We start from the raw sequence: 15,204 nt of genomic DNA, 5'->3' as shown, positions 1-15,204 counted from the left end.
TATGTTATGTGTCCCGACGAGGGGACTTCCCGAAATCTAAATTCCTTTCAATTCCACTGCATATTCCATCCCAAACGTCCACTTGCCACTGTGGCCGTTAAATGGCAGTGGATTAGCTCGACTGCTGGCCACGCAGTCAATTGTGCTGCACATCGTACGATGGGGTGTGTGAGTGTGTGTGTGTGCACCATTATTATCATGTTAATCAGCAGCTTTAAGAACATGCGGTAGCAAAAAGCAAAGCGAGAAAAAAAACAACATTGTCCCTACGATGAGATGCGCCGAAATTGGACGGGTCCGGTGATCATCTGTAGTCGGCGTGACGCGCCGGCCAAGCAGAATCAGCTGTTGCTGCAAGCTATCACACCATACCGAAGTGTGGCGGTGGTAGTGGTGTTGGTATACTGATATGTTGTTGATGTTCTTCCTGGTCTGCCGCGTTAGTCCACAGCAGCGGCAGCGGCAGCAGCAGCAGTTACAAGTTACCAGCCGTCTCCATCGAGCAGGCGTGGTAATTAAAGTAGCTCGCAACTCTCGCATACAAACATATACACACACACACACATTCTCTCTCTCGAACGTCTTACCTTATGTCCGATGCGTCCTCGCCAACGGACTTGACCTTAGCAACGGTATAGTAACCAACGCATCTTAACCAGAGTTACCAGTGGCTCTATCTCCTCCTTGCTATTCGCTTGATGTGTGTACTTGCCGTGCTGTTTTGGCTTATCAGCGCTGGATTCGTTGACGGGACGCCTCGCTCTTTTTATTGCTTCTTGTTTTTTGGAGGAGTCTACTTTTAGTGCGATAAAGGTGCAATTTTGGGGTACTACCATCTGATAATTGCAGTTCAGGGAGCGGTTCAGTGTAGGGCACACAATAAAAAAAGGCGTTTGATAACGCAAATAAATCTGTAACGACGCGTTGTACGGGATGGAATGATTGATTTCATCCCATTTGCTTCAAATATAATGCCGATTATTATAGTTAATTTCATCTGGAAATTAGCGTCTCCCTTAGCATGCATGAAACCTGTAGATTGGTATTTTTTTAAGGAAATAATTATCAAACATTCGTTTCTTTCGACACATTCTGGTGAAGTCTGAATTCTCCTCGGTTTTTTAACTAGAAAACAAATAAAATAAGTGGATCTTTCAAATGTGTCGGCAACTTTATTAAGTCGGCCGGAGTGCTGGAGGATACAGAAAGATCAACTGTAAAATGACTTTTAAAATAACATAGCTACCAAATTAAAATAATCCATCAAGCCCAGTTTTATATTCCTCATTCTTGGATATGAAATATAATTTTCCGTAAAACAAAATTTTAGTGAATATATTTTAATTTTAAAAAATATATTAGAACGATTATTCTCGTAGGAAGAGATTCCACTGTACAGGTATTACCCAATATACGCCATACTCGATGTACGCCATCTCGATATATGCGATTTTCTAAATTTGACAGTTCTTTGAGCAAATTGTACTGATTTGATACATCAATTGTCAAATGCAAACTAAATCCCCTTTTCGTTTCGTTAAACCATTTTAAAAGGTACAAAATTGCAATCTTCGGTTGGAATCAGATCAAATTAAAAAAATAGTGACTAAAACCTACGACTTCAAGCAAAATTACACGAAAATGCGTTTTAATTTAACTGAAAATCTCGAAATCCGGCCTACGCTAATATTCGAAATACGGTATTGCCTCCTGTCCGCATTAATAGTGTATATCGGGGAGTACATGTACCTGGCATTACCACAGACACAAACCACCAACGGCTAATATTTCAATTTTTGAAATATTTCACTAATAATTTAAGTTTCACCATTTCACAAAACCAAGTTCCCAGTGTGCACACCCCCAATGAAATTTTAACAACAACATTCGATTTCTGAGTTGAAAAGCTCATTAAGTGCATGTTAAAATTAAAGAAGCTCACCAGTTTAACAATTAAATTTAATTTAACTCTTTTGTTTCCCAAACATATAACAATAATTGTTTTATATACTGTCACGCATGTTTGAGTCGCAGTCGCAGTGTCGCCGACCACTGTCCAGATACAATCAAAATAAACATCTTTCCAGCTGTCAGTGCAGTGCAAAAGGGATTCTATTTTGCTTTTGGGCAAAACTTTCTTACTCATTGTTTTACGTGCACTCCGGATTGACTCCCACCGCCCATTCGGTTCCAGGGAAGCCTTTTGCTTTGTGTGTGGTGTGTGTGTGTATGTTGTGTGTGTGTGCCAACGGTATCCGATAGGTAAAAAAAAGCAAAACAGGCATCTCGCCCTATCAGATGACCATAGGAGTTTGGTCACTGTGAAACGGAGGACGATGGTTGATTCGGTAAAGTAACAGAATGCGCAAGCAAAAAATTTGTCCCTTTCCCCCGCACTCAATATGATAATTCCCGAAATGGTGCTCATCCTTCCCACCAGCACGATCCGGAGTCGGCAGAGTCCTGCAGCCTGACCGAGGACGATGTGGAACCGAAGCTGAAGTACGTTCGCCTCTCGAACGACATCAAGAACATTCTCAGCGAGGAAGCGATCAGTTGCATTGCGGTACATCCGCGGGTAGGTGTTGGCGGTAATCGGGCGAAATCGGAATCGGCGAAACCTCTAATACAACCATCGCTATTATGGTGTTATAGTTCCTCTGCCTAGGAACACACTGGGGCCGGATACATATGCTGGACCATCAGGGTAACTGTGTGCACACGGTCATCAACCGGAAGGAAAATGCGCACATCCTGTCCGTGAACCGAATTTCCGTCGACAGTCGGGGCGAACAGATCGCGACCTGCTCGGACGATGGGAAGGTTATCATTAGCGGTTTGTACACGGACGAAAACAATCAGGTGCTGTCGACGGGCAAAATTATCAAGGCGGTCGAGCTGGACCCGAACCACAATCGGTCCGGGTCGGGCAAAAGATTCATCATAGGTAAGCACCGTTTGGGGTGTAGAAGATATCGCGTAATAGTGTAATTAATGCGAGTTCACCCCTTCTTTTTCCGCCGACAGGCGATAACAAATTGGTAATGTACGAGAAAACGTTCCTGAAGGGCTTAAAGTCAACCATCCTGAGCGACTCGGAGGGTCAGGTGACGGCGATCAAATGGAACGGACAGTTTGTCGCGTGGGCTAGCTCGCTTGGCATTCACGTGTACGATCTGAACGAAAAATGCTCACTAGGATTCATCCAATGGGAAGAGCCGAAAGAGTAAGCGGAAGGCGTCCCCCACAAAGTAGTTCTTTTAATTAAAATCCTTTAAAATTTGTTATTTGCCGCAGAGGAAAACTAACCGACTACCGATGCAATCTAAACTGGTCCAACGCAACGACGCTGCTGATCGGATGGGTCGACACGGTGCGAATATGTGTGATACGAAAGCGAAACGCCGTCGAAGTGTCCACCAGAAACCTTCCCGTGCACATCGTCGATCCGAGTAAGCCGTGACCCAGACAGTGTGCCGACACATGGCTTGCGGTGATGTATTTATTAACTTCCTATCGTTCTCTTCTTCCCCGCTCCCGATTGAAGTGTCCACATTCCAGACGGACTTTTTCATCTGTGGCATCGCGCCGCTGGAAACGAACCAGCTGGTCGTGCTGGGGTATGCGAAGGAGCGCGACTCCGAAACGAACAAAGCCCTGCGGCCGATCCTGTGCGTGCTGCAGTACAACGCGAGTGATTACATTGAAATTTGCACTGACAGCTTATCGATGCGAGGGTAAGTAAGGATTCGGCCGGTAACCCAGCCGAAAGCTGCCATTTTAAACGCCGTTTTTTTTTCGTCTGCCCTTGCCGTGGACAGCTACGAGGAGTACAAGTGTGACGACTATCATCTGGACTGTCTGATCGACGAAAACCAGTATTTTATCGTGTCGCCAAAGGACGTCGTGGTGGCCAACCTGTACGAAACGGACGATCGTGTCCAGTGGTTGATAGAGCACGGGTAAGTTACATTTTCCCTTTTTATATTCGAAGTAAGGAAAGGTATAAGGGGGCTTTTTTTTAGTACAAATAATTTATTTCGCTTTAAGTCAACTGGTTCGTGCGCAAATTGCTGCCGATGTGATTTGTCGATTTTACTGTTCAATCGTGTCTCCCGCTAACGCTAATGGTGAGATGCTGCCTCAGCTGGTCGGTTTTGTTGTGTGTGTGTAATGCTTACATACTAAGTGGGACCGGCAGCCTTGCCTTGTAAATGAGAGATTTACTGCCACCAAACACACCTCAACTCAAAATGCTCCCTCTTCGCGTGTGTTTGTTATGTACAAAACCCCGCTCATCACAATGCAAACGCCTTTGCATTGCATTACTATCTTACTTCGTCTCGTCTGCGTGCTGGTTGCGCCATTGCCATCGGCGACCCTATACTGCCGTCTTGCAGCAGGAGCTCGGCGGCTGCGTCCAGTCGTAGAAATACTCCTTCGGTAGTGCGGCCGGTTTGCCGTCGGGCTGGTCCTCCTCGTGAGTGCACAGCTCCCCGGCGTAAAGGTCGCGCATGTGCCGCGCGGTACGCTTGTGCAGCAGCATGTGGTAGTCCTTGCAGGCGCGCGCTTTCCACGCCGTGTCGAACCGCACGTCATGCCGGCGGTGAATGTTGCGGAACGGTGCGAGCCACGTGCCGACCGCAATGTCCTCGCTCTTGTACAGCGACAGCTGCTCGGCGTACGTGGCGATGTACGAGACCAGCCCCTTGGACAGCACGTACCCACCGCCCAACGCGTACGGTCCGTACCGATCGCACAGCGTGTAGTCGTTCTCCTGCCACACGCCGTGCTTTTGTATCGTGGCCGCCCCACGGAAGTAGCCCCAATACAGCTCCAGCAGTGGAGCGCCCTTGTGGTGGTTCTCGGTCTTCTGCTGCTGCTGCTGCTGTACCTGGTGCAGCTTTTCGTAGTAGCTGAGCAAATCTTCCGCGAGCAGGTCGAGCTTCACGTACGTGTCGTCGTCCAGCTTGGCCAGATACTTGAAGTCATACTTCTCGTCAATCTTCCGCATGCTGTGCAGCACCTTGGCCGTCAGGTTCGCGTACGAATCCTGCAGCTGCTCCAGCTCGAGAATGTCCCCGAACACGCGCTGCTCCTCGTAGATGGCACGGCGCACGTTTTTCGGCTGCCCGTACAGCCCGATCGCAAACAGCGGCTTGATCTTGAAGTTAATCACCTTGATGTTTTTGATCGGCTTCTGCTGCCAGGCCCGATAATTGCCCAGCAGCTGGCGCTGCGTTGCGACCGACTCGAGCTGCACGTGGCCCCGCTCGTTGAGCGGCGGAATGTGGATCAGCTCCTCCTGGTAGCTTTCGTTGATCATGCGCGGCCGCAGGTTCAGGTACGTCTCGCGGATCGTGCTGCGGCGCTCGAAGTTTTCGGGCGCGGTCACGATCAGCAGTATGAGAAAGTAGGAATTTTCCGGTTCGTACACGCGCCCGGTCGGGCTGCAGGTTGGGCTGGTGTTGGCAATCAGTGCCGTAAGCAGCACGCCACACAGGAAGGCACACAGGAGGGGAAAGATGCCGACACAGTTTCGCTTGTGCAGATGGTACCGCGTGAGAGCCATTGTGCGACGCAGTGACGGCATCCGCGACGCCGAGAACGGGCGGCCGTGAGTCACACGTAGTTTGCTTCACTCGCGTAAAATGATGTTATTGGTTGCCCCGATGGAACAAGAACGAGCAATGCTTCATGAGGAACTGTGCACCCCTTGCAAAACACTAGCCGCGGCTGTAAAATAGCTGCATTTTGGTGTGTGATGCGTCTTCGAACTGTTTGGTGTGTGTGTTTTGCTTTCTTGTGTGATATTCTGTCGCACGCTGTGACAGGTACGCCTGCTGTCAAACCCGGACTGCGCGCTGTCGTAGTGTGCGTGCCAGCTGATTGGCAAACAGGTGTAGCGTTGAAATATTTCATCCGATGGAGCGCTGTACGGGGGTGAAACATTTCAAAAGATTTAAAATCCGCGAAAAACACCGTTGAATTCATTTCTAATCGATTGTTCTGTCCTCTTCCTGTGCAGCAAATTCGAACAAGCGATGGATGTGATAGCAACGCACGGCGGCAAATACTCGCTAATTACCGTCGCCCGGCTCTACCTGGACCACCTACTATCGCTGCAGCACTTTGACGAGGCGGCCCGGCTCTGCCAGCGTGTGTTCGGCACCGACAAACAGCTGTGGGAGGAGGAGGTGTACAAGTTCGTGAAGGTGAAGCAGCTGCGCTCCGTCAGCAGCTACATTCCCATCACGGACGCGTGCAAGCTGAACCCGCACGTGTACGAGATGGTGCTGTACGAGTATCTGCAGCTCGATCCGAACGGTTTCCTGCAGCTGGTGAAGGAATGGCCGCCGCGCCTGTACAACACGAAAGCGGTAATAAACGCCGTCAACGACCATTTCAACAAGAAGGATGCAAACATTCTGCTCGAAGCGCTGGCGATACTGTACACGCACGAGAAGGAGTTTGATCGTGCACTGACCATGTATCTGAAGTAAGTGGCGGCGCTTTGTGCTGGCATAAAACTTGGCTATTGGTTCTAAATGGTTTGCCCCCGCATTTTCCCACTCCCCAAAACTCCCCATACAGATTGCAGCACAAGGACGTGTTCGAGCTGATCACCACGTACGAGCTGTACGGCATGGTGAAGGATTGCATCGTGCAGCTGATCGAGCTGGACAGTGAGCGGGCGATCGCAATGCTGCTGAAGGACAAAATCCCCGCCGAGGATGTGGTGCGCGAGCTGGAACACTGCGAGCAGTACCTGTACCGCTACCTGGACGCGTACGACAAGGTAACCAGCAACGAAAAGTTCCACTGGCGGCTGGTGAACCTGTACGCGCGGTACGAGCCGGACAAGCTGCTCTCGTTTCTGAAGCGCTCCAACAGCTACCCCATCCAGGAGGCGTACGACATCTGCCAGGGGCTCAAGTTTTACCCGGAGATGGTGTATCTGCTCGACAAGATGGGCAGCACGCGGGAGGCACTGACCATCATCATGCACAACCTGCAGGACGTGCCGATGGCGATCGACTTTTGCAAAGAGCACGACGACATGGACCTGTGGAACGATCTGATCAACGAGTCGGTCGACAAGCCGCACGTGATGACGAAGCTGCTGAACAGTATTGCCGGGTTTATCAATCCGGAGCTGCTGGTGGACAAGATCAAGCCCGGCCAGGACATCGAGGGGCTGAAGGAGTCGATCATCAAGATGCTGTGCGGGTACAGCCTGCAGGTGTCGATACAGGAGGGCTGCAACCAGATACTGGGCGCGGACTACTTCGACATGCACGAGCGGTTGGTGCGGGTGCAGCAGGGTGCACTGTGCGTGACGCCCGACCACGTGTGTGGCGTTTGCCGGCGGGATATTATCGTGAAGGGTAAGACCTTGGGGCGGGGGGGGGGGGGGGGGGGAATGAGGTGCAGCATATGCAGGATGGGTAATAATGTGGAAATGTTTGTAATCTCTCCCAATTGCAGATAACATGAAAACGGACATCGTGATGTTTAACTGCAGGCACTACTTCCACGAGCCCTGCCTGCTGGACAAATACAATCTGGACATTTGCATAGTTTGTAACACGAAAAAGCTAGGAAGCACCGGGACATTTTAGGGGATCTGGTTTTTATTTTTGGTTAGGAATTTCGTGTGTGCGTGCGCGAGTGTATGATTTATGTGCCTACTAGCGAGGAGGGAACAATTGAAGCAGAAAGTTTGCAAACGACACATTATCACAGTTTCCAACACGGGGGGTTTCCACTTCATATTGTACTCGAATTTTATCTTTTGTTTTCCTCCGCTTTTTTCCATTTCTCTCAAATTACAGGGCCTTAGAAAATTTGTTTTGTTTTTATGATTTATGTTCGAAACCAAAAAAAAAAAAAGAAAAGAAAAGAGAAGCATGATGTGTACAGAATAATTTCAAACCTTAGTATAATCATTAATTCCAACATATTGTCGCTATCGTACTGCTGCTAAACAAAAAAAAAAAAAAACGGGGGATGAACGGTGTGCCAGAATGTAATACAAATTTGCAAAAGCACCATAAAGACGAAAAAGCTATATAACAAAATATGCGATCATTAGTGAACATTTTGTTGTGTGCGCGAAAGAAATTAGAAGCAAAGGGTGTTTGAGAGATAAATGGGGTAAATTAAAAATAAAATGCCCCTCACTTTTGGCCAATCCCTAACAACAGCGTAATCAAAAGCACTTCTAAGTTTGTTTCTAACCGCACCAGGGGTCACACTGCCATGCTCTGCCTGTCTGTATCTGTCGAGGGTTGTCTCCGCGTAACCACTGTCTCTTATCTATTGGCCTCTCAAGCGAAGAAGGGGACAATCGTGTTTATGATCCACTTCAAATACTAATCACCAATCTCTCTCTTTTTCGCTCTTTCTCTCTCACACACACACTCATTCGCCCGCATTTCGGTGGTGATTAAACGGTGGTAAACAACATGATGTTTTTGTTGGTAGTGTGCGTCACATGAAGGGTCATTTAGAGTGGAGGCTTGGCCTCCGTCTGCAACGGATGTGTGTGTGTGTGTGTGTGTGTGTGTGTGTGTGTGTGTGTGTGTGTGTTTGTATATATATGTAACAGCAAGAAAAGCATAGACGATCAAGAAAGTCAAGAGATAGTGAGCGAAGGTGATAATGCGTAATGAAGCAAGAAGTGCACGATGATAAGAGAGGCTCGCTTCATGAAAACCGTGCTAAATGATTTTTCTTACTCGACAATGTGAAAAATATTCCAATCAGATTGTACTACGGGTGTGTATCCAATAAGATTGGTGAGACCGAATTCTAACATAACTTTCACCAACACGTCACGAACGGGTCTCCAGGCAACTTGCGATGTGTGACTTAACTTGCGTGTCGTACTCACACCTACACACACGTGGTGTGGTGCCCGCAAGAGAAAAAGAGCGTGTGCGCAGATTAGAGCGTGACGTACACACAACGCACGAGAGAGTACTGCCTGTAGCGCCATGCCGGTTTGGTAGCGCTGTGATGGACGTAACCATCGATCTTGCCCTACCGTTGCTCGTGGTAGTAGTGCTGCTGCCAGTCGTTTTTGTTACGATCCTTCTTGCCTGCCAGTGAATCGTTCAGTCTTGCGGTGGCCCTACAGTACGCTGGGTGTGTTGTTTCAGGTGTCGCGCTTACAGCATCCACGCAAAACGGTTCACTTTCACGAGGTGGCTAAACGTTCGGTCGTCGATCGCGCGTAGGCACGCTTACTAGACTACACTCTTTCCCAGTCTACTCAGAATCGGGTAAGATTTAGCGATCGACGGAGAGTAATTTAAAAGTGATTTTAGCAGCGACCAAAGGTACAATCATCTGTGTAGGATTAGCTAGCAATAGCGTTCAAAGGAACGCGGTTAACCTTTCACCCGTCCAAACCGTATCGGCGCATTGTTTATGTTGGCTTTTTCGACGTGTCATGCTGCCGGTTTCACTTGCCCGGTTGCACATAACACAACACTCTTACGTGTTTTGGTGTTGAGTTTGGGTATATTTTTAGCAGTTACCCCTCGCCCGCCCGCAAATTCCCCCCAAAAAGCCAAATCAAGACGAGGTTTTTGATTCCTGTTTTCATCGCCTACTTGAGCAGCAACCAGTTTTGCAGGCCGTTTCGGGGTGCCGCAACCAAATTTCATGCACAGCTCTTCTCCCCTCCCCGCCGAAAAGCATGACAACGCGGACAAGAAAAACGGCATGTCGGGTTGTCTACCGTGTCTACCACACCGGTGACATTGACCGCCCGCTTTGACCCCTAAGCTGAAAACCCCGGCTGTGTGTGTGTTTGTGCTGTGGTGATAGGAAAGCAACAAACTTTACACGCTGGCTACGTCGGTTGGCTTGGCAGCAGCAGCAGTACCACCGGCAAACCATAGCGCGAACTCCTCAAAGCCATAGAAACTGTCCTTATCAACCTTCCCAAAAGCCTCCATTGATAAACGTCTATCATTATGGGGGGCCCTTCCTTAGCGGAATCTCATCATCTCCGTCCATCTCCGTCCGTTGCCAGCGTGAAAAGCGCAAAGCGCGGTTTTACTGCCACGAAATAAACGACGGTATCTTGTTTTCTTCTTACGGGTGTGCACAGACCGGGCGTCCCTCTCATTCGATACCACAGCAACGGGGAGGAGTGCTTCAACGGGAAACGGCAATGGCTAATCGTACGTAACCGTGTGCTGGGCACCGCTGTCTCTGTGTAAAATTGCCTGCCAATGATGGAATGATTTCAAGTGATAATTGCAACCAAAGTTCTTCCTATTTCAACCACCAAAAGGCATGACGATGGCTTCTAGTTGCATGATAACACAACCCCACTCCCTGCCTACAGATATGTACAGAGCACCAGCACCACCAGCAACACACTTTCCCTTTTCGTTGTATATAAATACATATGTTACAAACAGGATTGCCTAGTTTCTGCCCGTCACTAACGCCAAACACGTCCCCGTTACACTCGATCGTTATCATGCTGATAATATTTCCACCACCACACGTTTGCCTTTTCTACTTTCCACTCCGCCGAAAACACTTTCCTACTAATCATGCACCATTGCTTCGGTCGGCTGTTTAGCTTCGGTCGCAATCATGACCCAGCAGGGACCCGCCTTCGACTCGAACTGCATGACGCTGACGCGCTTCGTGCTGCAGGAGCAGAAAAAGTACAAACATGCGACCGGTGACCTGTCCCAGCTGCTCAACTGCATCCAGACCGCGATCAAGGCGATCAGCTCGGCGGTGCGGAAGGCGGGCATCGCTAAGCTGTAAGTAGGAACGCCGCACACAACCAATTAATCCGTGTGTGGGTGCTGCAGCGATTTAATTTGTCCTTAAACCTTTTTTTTTCTTTGCAGGCAAGGAATCTCAGGCGACACGAACGTGCAGGGCGAGCAGGTGAAAAAGTTGGACGTGCTGTCGAACGAAATCTTCATCAACATGCTGAAATCGTCGTACGCCACCTGTCTGCTCGTGTCGGAGGAGAACGACAACGTGATCGAGATCGAGACGGACAAGCGGGGCAAGTACGTGGTGTCGTTCGATCCGCTGGACGGTTCCTCCAACATCGACTGTCTCGTGTCGATTGGGTCCATTTTTGCCATTACCAAGTGAGTAGCGATGCAACAGTTTAATATATTATGCAGAAAGAATCTTCAATAACGCTTCAATGATTATTTTTGGCAGACAGGTAAAGGAAAACACGACCCCCTCGGAGCAGGACGCACTCCAACCGGGCAACAAGATTGTGGCCGCCGGGTACGCACTGTACGGCTCCGCCACCATGATTGTCATCAGCCTCGGCAACGGGGTGCACGGTTTCATGTACGATCCCTCGATCGGCGAGTTTGTGCTGACCGATTACAACATGCGCATTCCGGAGCGGGGCAACATTTACTCCATCAACGAGGGGTACGCGTCCACGTGGGACGAGTCGGTGCTGAACTACGTGAAGGACAAGAAGGACCCGGCGAAGGGCAAACCGTACGGCGCCCGGTACGTGGGCAGCATGGTGGCGGATGTGCACCGTACGATCAAGTACGGTGGCATCTTCATCTATCCGGCGACGGCTGCGGCCAAGAATGGCAAGCTGCGCCTGCTGTACGAGTGCAACCCGATGGCTTACCTGGTGACGCAGGCCGGCGGCAAAGCGTACGCGACCAAGGGCAAGGAGATACTGGACGTGATGCCGACGTCCATCCATCAGCGATCGCCCATCTATCTCGGCTCGAAGCTGGATGTGGAGGAAGCGATCAGCTACATCAAGTAGGCGTTTTGCTGGTCCCGTTCCCGGTGGTTGTGCATGTGGTGGTTTTGTTTGTCCGTTTTGTTTAATTGTAATAAAATTTCCTCACAATGTATCGCTCCGTAGTAGCATGTTCGAAGGGCTGTGATATTCTCTGTCCACCAATTCTTCTGCTTCGCTTTGTTCATTTGCACAACTTTATTTACATCCTTTCCTTTGCTGCCTTTGAAAGGGAAGAGGAAATTTTGAAAGCAAAACAACATTCACTTACGTTCATTTCCCCCTTTCAGTAGGCATTGGCTTTGTGTTTTGGCACAAAGTTAAATCCTTCCGGTACAGGTCCAAGCAGCATCTCACTGAAAAACAAGTACAAAAATCCAATAATCCAATCCAATAAGAAAAGTTAACGTGAAACCGACAACATCGCAATTCTCACCTTAATTTCACCCAATCGTTACAATTGGGCGATGCCATCAGCGTTTCCAAATCGTCCCGACCGCGGTACGCGTCCGGCCGCTCGTTGATGCGCTGCGGCGGTCGCTCCAGCAGCCCGTACGGTACGTACCGGTACAGGAACGATTGCCACTCGAGCAGGAAGCGCCGCGTCGTCTCCACACCCTTCGTATCGCTGCCCCAGTGCTCCAGCCCGTAGTTCACGTACCGCTTCAGCATCTCGAACCGCTCCCCACTGGACGGATCGAGCGTTTTCCGCTCCTTAATCTCTTGAAACACCCACGGTTTAATCAGCGCCCCACGGCCCACCATTACGCCGGCAATGTTGGGGCACTTGGTGCGAATGTGTTCGTAATCCTCGTAGCCAAAGATGTCCCCATTGCCAAACACCGGCACGGACTGGGCCTGGGTCGCACACTGTTGCAGATAGTCCCAGTCGGCCCGCTTCGTGTAGCGCTGCTCCTTCGTCCGCCCATGGATCGTGATCAGGCTCGCTCCCCAGTCCTCAAACTTTGGCACCATCTCGTGCGCGATCAGCTTGTTGTTGTAGATGCCGATGCGCGTCTTCACGGTAAACTCTTTGCCGTAGTCGGCCAACAGGCGCGAACAGCTCTGCACCATCACCTTCAGCACGTTCTGGCGGCGCAGCAGCGCACTACCGCCGCCCTGGTTGAAGATAAGATCGATCGGGCAGCCCGTGTTCAGGTCGATAAAGTCGACATCCGCCTTCTCGGCAATGATTTGGGCCGCGTATGTGACTAGCTTCGGGTTGTGGCCACACAGCTGCACCCCGAACAGATCCTCGCTCGAGTGGCGCTTCGTAAGCGCCCACTCCTGGATCGCACCGTTGATGATCGGTATGGCACAGGCCATCTCGCCGCACGTTATGTCGACGCCGTACTCCTTGCAGATGCGCCGGAACGGTAGATTGCCGACCGTAGTGAGCGGACTGAGGTACAGCTTGTCGCGGAACACGATGCGCTTGCGTTCGGCGCTGCGCAGCTTTATCACGTCTTCGTCCGTTACTGCACCGGCCGGTTTGCTTTCTTCCGGCTTCTGCTCGCCATCATCCTTTGCTTCCCCGTTTTCCTGCTCGATCGATTTAGCTTTCTCATTCTTTTCCTCTTGCTGTAGTCGGTCGAACTTGTTGACAAATTTGGTCGATTTGTTAAAATTATACTTCCTTTTGCGTAGTATGTGCTGCAAATCTGTTGGGAGAGTAAAAAAAGTATTTTAAAATCAATTTCGTATAGCTCGTGAGGTTCACTTACCAGTACTCAACCAGGTGGAAACAAGCATCGACGTGTCGGGCTTAAAATCTTCCGGGTAAATGTTTCTACGGTTTTCATCCAGATGCGCACCGGCAAACCGGCACGTTACGCCAAAGTTGCAGTAACCCTTGGTCGAGTAAATGTAGCACGTGCCGTCAATGTCCTTCGGTTTGAGTTGCAAAAATTTGTCCAGATCGTGCGAAAAGCGACAGTTTGCATTGGTGCACTTCTTCGCCGCATCTTCGCCCAGGTTCCCATCCAGCAGAGATTTGCAGAGTCGCAGCCCGTCCTCCTCCTTGAACGGTACCGTGCGTGATTTGTTCTGGCCACGGTTTTTCTTCTTCTTACCCTGCGGCTCCTCTGCATTGCCCTCCATGCGGCCCTTCTTCTCGGGCGGTTCGCTGGTATCGTCTACCTTTGCATCTTCGGGTTTACCTTCCTTTTCTGCTGGAGCGACGATTTCCACCGTTTCAACCGGTTTCTCCACAATGCGCGGAATAAGAAATCTGCCGTGTGGATGGTGCGATTTATAGGTAAATAAAATAGTGGTCTTACTGCACATTTCGTGCTAATTTACTTACTCCGCCTTTATGTGGCATATTCCATCGTCCATCGTGTAGCAGGAAGGTTTAATTTATCCTAGCAGTGAACCAATTTCGCAACCAGCCGGCTGTGGCGTGGAGTTGTTTTGTTTTGGGTACAATTTTAACAGTTGCGAGCACGTGCTCAAGGTGATTACAACACCTCGAGAGGTGGTGAAATGCGGAAAAAAATGACGTTGGACCAGTTGGCATAACGGATCAGATTGTAGTGAGTGGTGAATTTCTCATTTGTATAAATTTGTCGCTATCTTTGACCGCAGGACTCCACACAGCGCTTGGCAAAGGAGGTAAAGCGTTTCATCAACTTTCGGTCATCGGAGTAGGTTGGTAGCTTTTCTATGATCAATGAGCAGCCTACTAAGGATATTCAAAACATAGTACCAGCAATAAAGCGTTTTCTGACGCGTTTTTTCAGCTGTCAGCTGTTATGTTGCGCTCCGTGTTATGCTGTGTGGAGTTCTGCGGTGAGAGCTCTTTCACACTGGACGAATGTGACCATTCGCGCGAGCGACGAACGTAGCTCAGTCCGGTTGTAGTTCAATATATCGAAAAGAGCGCGAACTCTCGACGCACTCGGCGAACTTAACAGTTCAAATAACTATTGGCCTAACGAATAATGGTAATATGTGTTACATATAATTGTTTACTAGTGTTGCAAACATTTTCATTAATGAAAACAATTTAAAATATTTATTTTTATTTTGAAAACAACGTTTTTAATTTTTGGTTTGGTCCAGTGTGGTAGTTTTTAAAATTAAATTTTAAGATTTTTTTTATGATTCCAGTAACAGATCATCAAACATGACGGAGCGAGAAATCATGTTGATGTGTAGATGTGAGAATCAAAACAAAAGATGTGAGAAGTAGATAACACATTGCTATCAGAGACTACCACCCTTTCAGACAACTTTTGAAGCTGATTTTGTTCTAAGTGTCACGTTCGGTGTTGGTAATTTGAATGCGTAGCAAATTCGAACTCGATAATGGGGCTATTTGGGAGTCGCTCGAGCGATGATCATCACAACCCAAGTGCCACAAATCCACTAAACAACCACTAAACGGGTTCTAAACGACTCAAGCTCTAAACCTAAATGCAATATAGAAA

The 15,204-nt window shown here is 49.1% G+C and overlaps 3 protein-coding genes across 3 annotated transcripts; 1 reads left to right on the top strand and 2 right to left on the bottom strand.

Annotated features, from left to right (window-relative positions):
• The first annotated feature begins 2,104 nt into the window (after window positions 1-2,104).
• LOC121595588 (vacuolar protein sorting-associated protein 41 homolog) lies at window positions 2,105-11,888 on the top strand. Its single transcript, XM_041919659.1, has 15 exons — window positions 2,105-2,348; window positions 2,441-2,578; window positions 2,656-2,947; window positions 3,028-3,226; window positions 3,298-3,452; window positions 3,548-3,737; window positions 3,822-3,962; window positions 6,029-6,499; window positions 6,595-7,388; window positions 7,489-7,613; window positions 9,243-9,287; window positions 10,124-10,196; window positions 10,607-10,796; window positions 10,887-11,138; window positions 11,215-11,888. Exons 1-15 carry the CDS (start codon window positions 2,337-2,339, stop codon window positions 11,795-11,797), a joined length of 3,660 nt encoding a protein of 1,219 aa, XP_041775593.1. The 5' UTR covers window positions 2,105-2,336; the 3' UTR covers window positions 11,798-11,888.
• Window positions 4,329-5,873, bottom strand: LOC121595845 (beta-1,3-galactosyltransferase 6). The gene has a single exon (XM_041920126.1). It carries the CDS (start codon window positions 5,591-5,593, stop codon window positions 4,382-4,384), a length of 1,212 nt encoding a protein of 403 aa, XP_041776060.1. The 5' UTR covers window positions 5,594-5,873; the 3' UTR covers window positions 4,329-4,381.
• Window positions 11,889-11,930: 42 nt separating the features above from the next.
• LOC121595844 (tRNA-dihydrouridine(47) synthase [NAD(P)(+)]-like) lies at window positions 11,931-14,390 on the bottom strand. Its single transcript, XM_041920125.1, has 4 exons — window positions 14,079-14,390; window positions 13,498-14,003; window positions 12,210-13,434; window positions 11,931-12,129 (listed from the first exon to the last, which is right to left on the bottom strand). The coding sequence occupies exons 1-4, from the start codon at window positions 14,108-14,110 to the stop codon at window positions 12,060-12,062; spliced, it is 1,833 nt and encodes a 610-aa protein (XP_041776059.1). The 5' UTR covers window positions 14,111-14,390; the 3' UTR covers window positions 11,931-12,059.
• Window positions 14,391-15,204: the final 814 nt, after the last annotated feature.

Source organism: Anopheles merus, chromosome 3R (genome assembly GCF_017562075.2).
Source record: "Anopheles merus strain MAF chromosome 3R, AmerM5.1, whole genome shotgun sequence".
NCBI lineage: Eukaryota > Metazoa > Arthropoda > Insecta > Diptera > Culicidae > Anopheles > Anopheles merus.
This window is presented reverse-complemented; position numbering and strand designations above follow the sequence as displayed.

Coding starts and splice junctions, on each gene's coding strand:
- LOC121595588 (XM_041919659.1), top strand. Junction 3,963..6,028: donor CAGTGGTTGATAGAGCACGG/GTAAGTTACATT, acceptor CTTCCTGTGCAG/CAAATTCGAACAAGCGATGG. Junction 10,797..10,886: donor AAGGCGGGCATCGCTAAGCT/GTAAGTAGGAAC, acceptor TTTTCTTTGCAG/GCAAGGAATCTCAGGCGACA.
- LOC121595845 (XM_041920126.1), bottom strand. CDS start 5,593: ATGCCGTCACTGCGTCGCACAATGGCTCTCACGCGGTACCATCTGCAC.
- LOC121595844 (XM_041920125.1), bottom strand. CDS start 14,110: ATGGACGATGGAATATGCCACATAAAGGCGGA. Junction 13,435..13,497: donor TTCCACCTGGTTGAGTACTG/GTAAGTGAACCT, acceptor CTCTCCCAACAG/ATTTGCAGCACATACTACGC. Junction 12,130..12,209: donor AACGATTGGGTGAAATTAAG/GTGAGAATTGCG, acceptor CTTGTTTTTCAG/TGAGATGCTGCTTGGACCTG.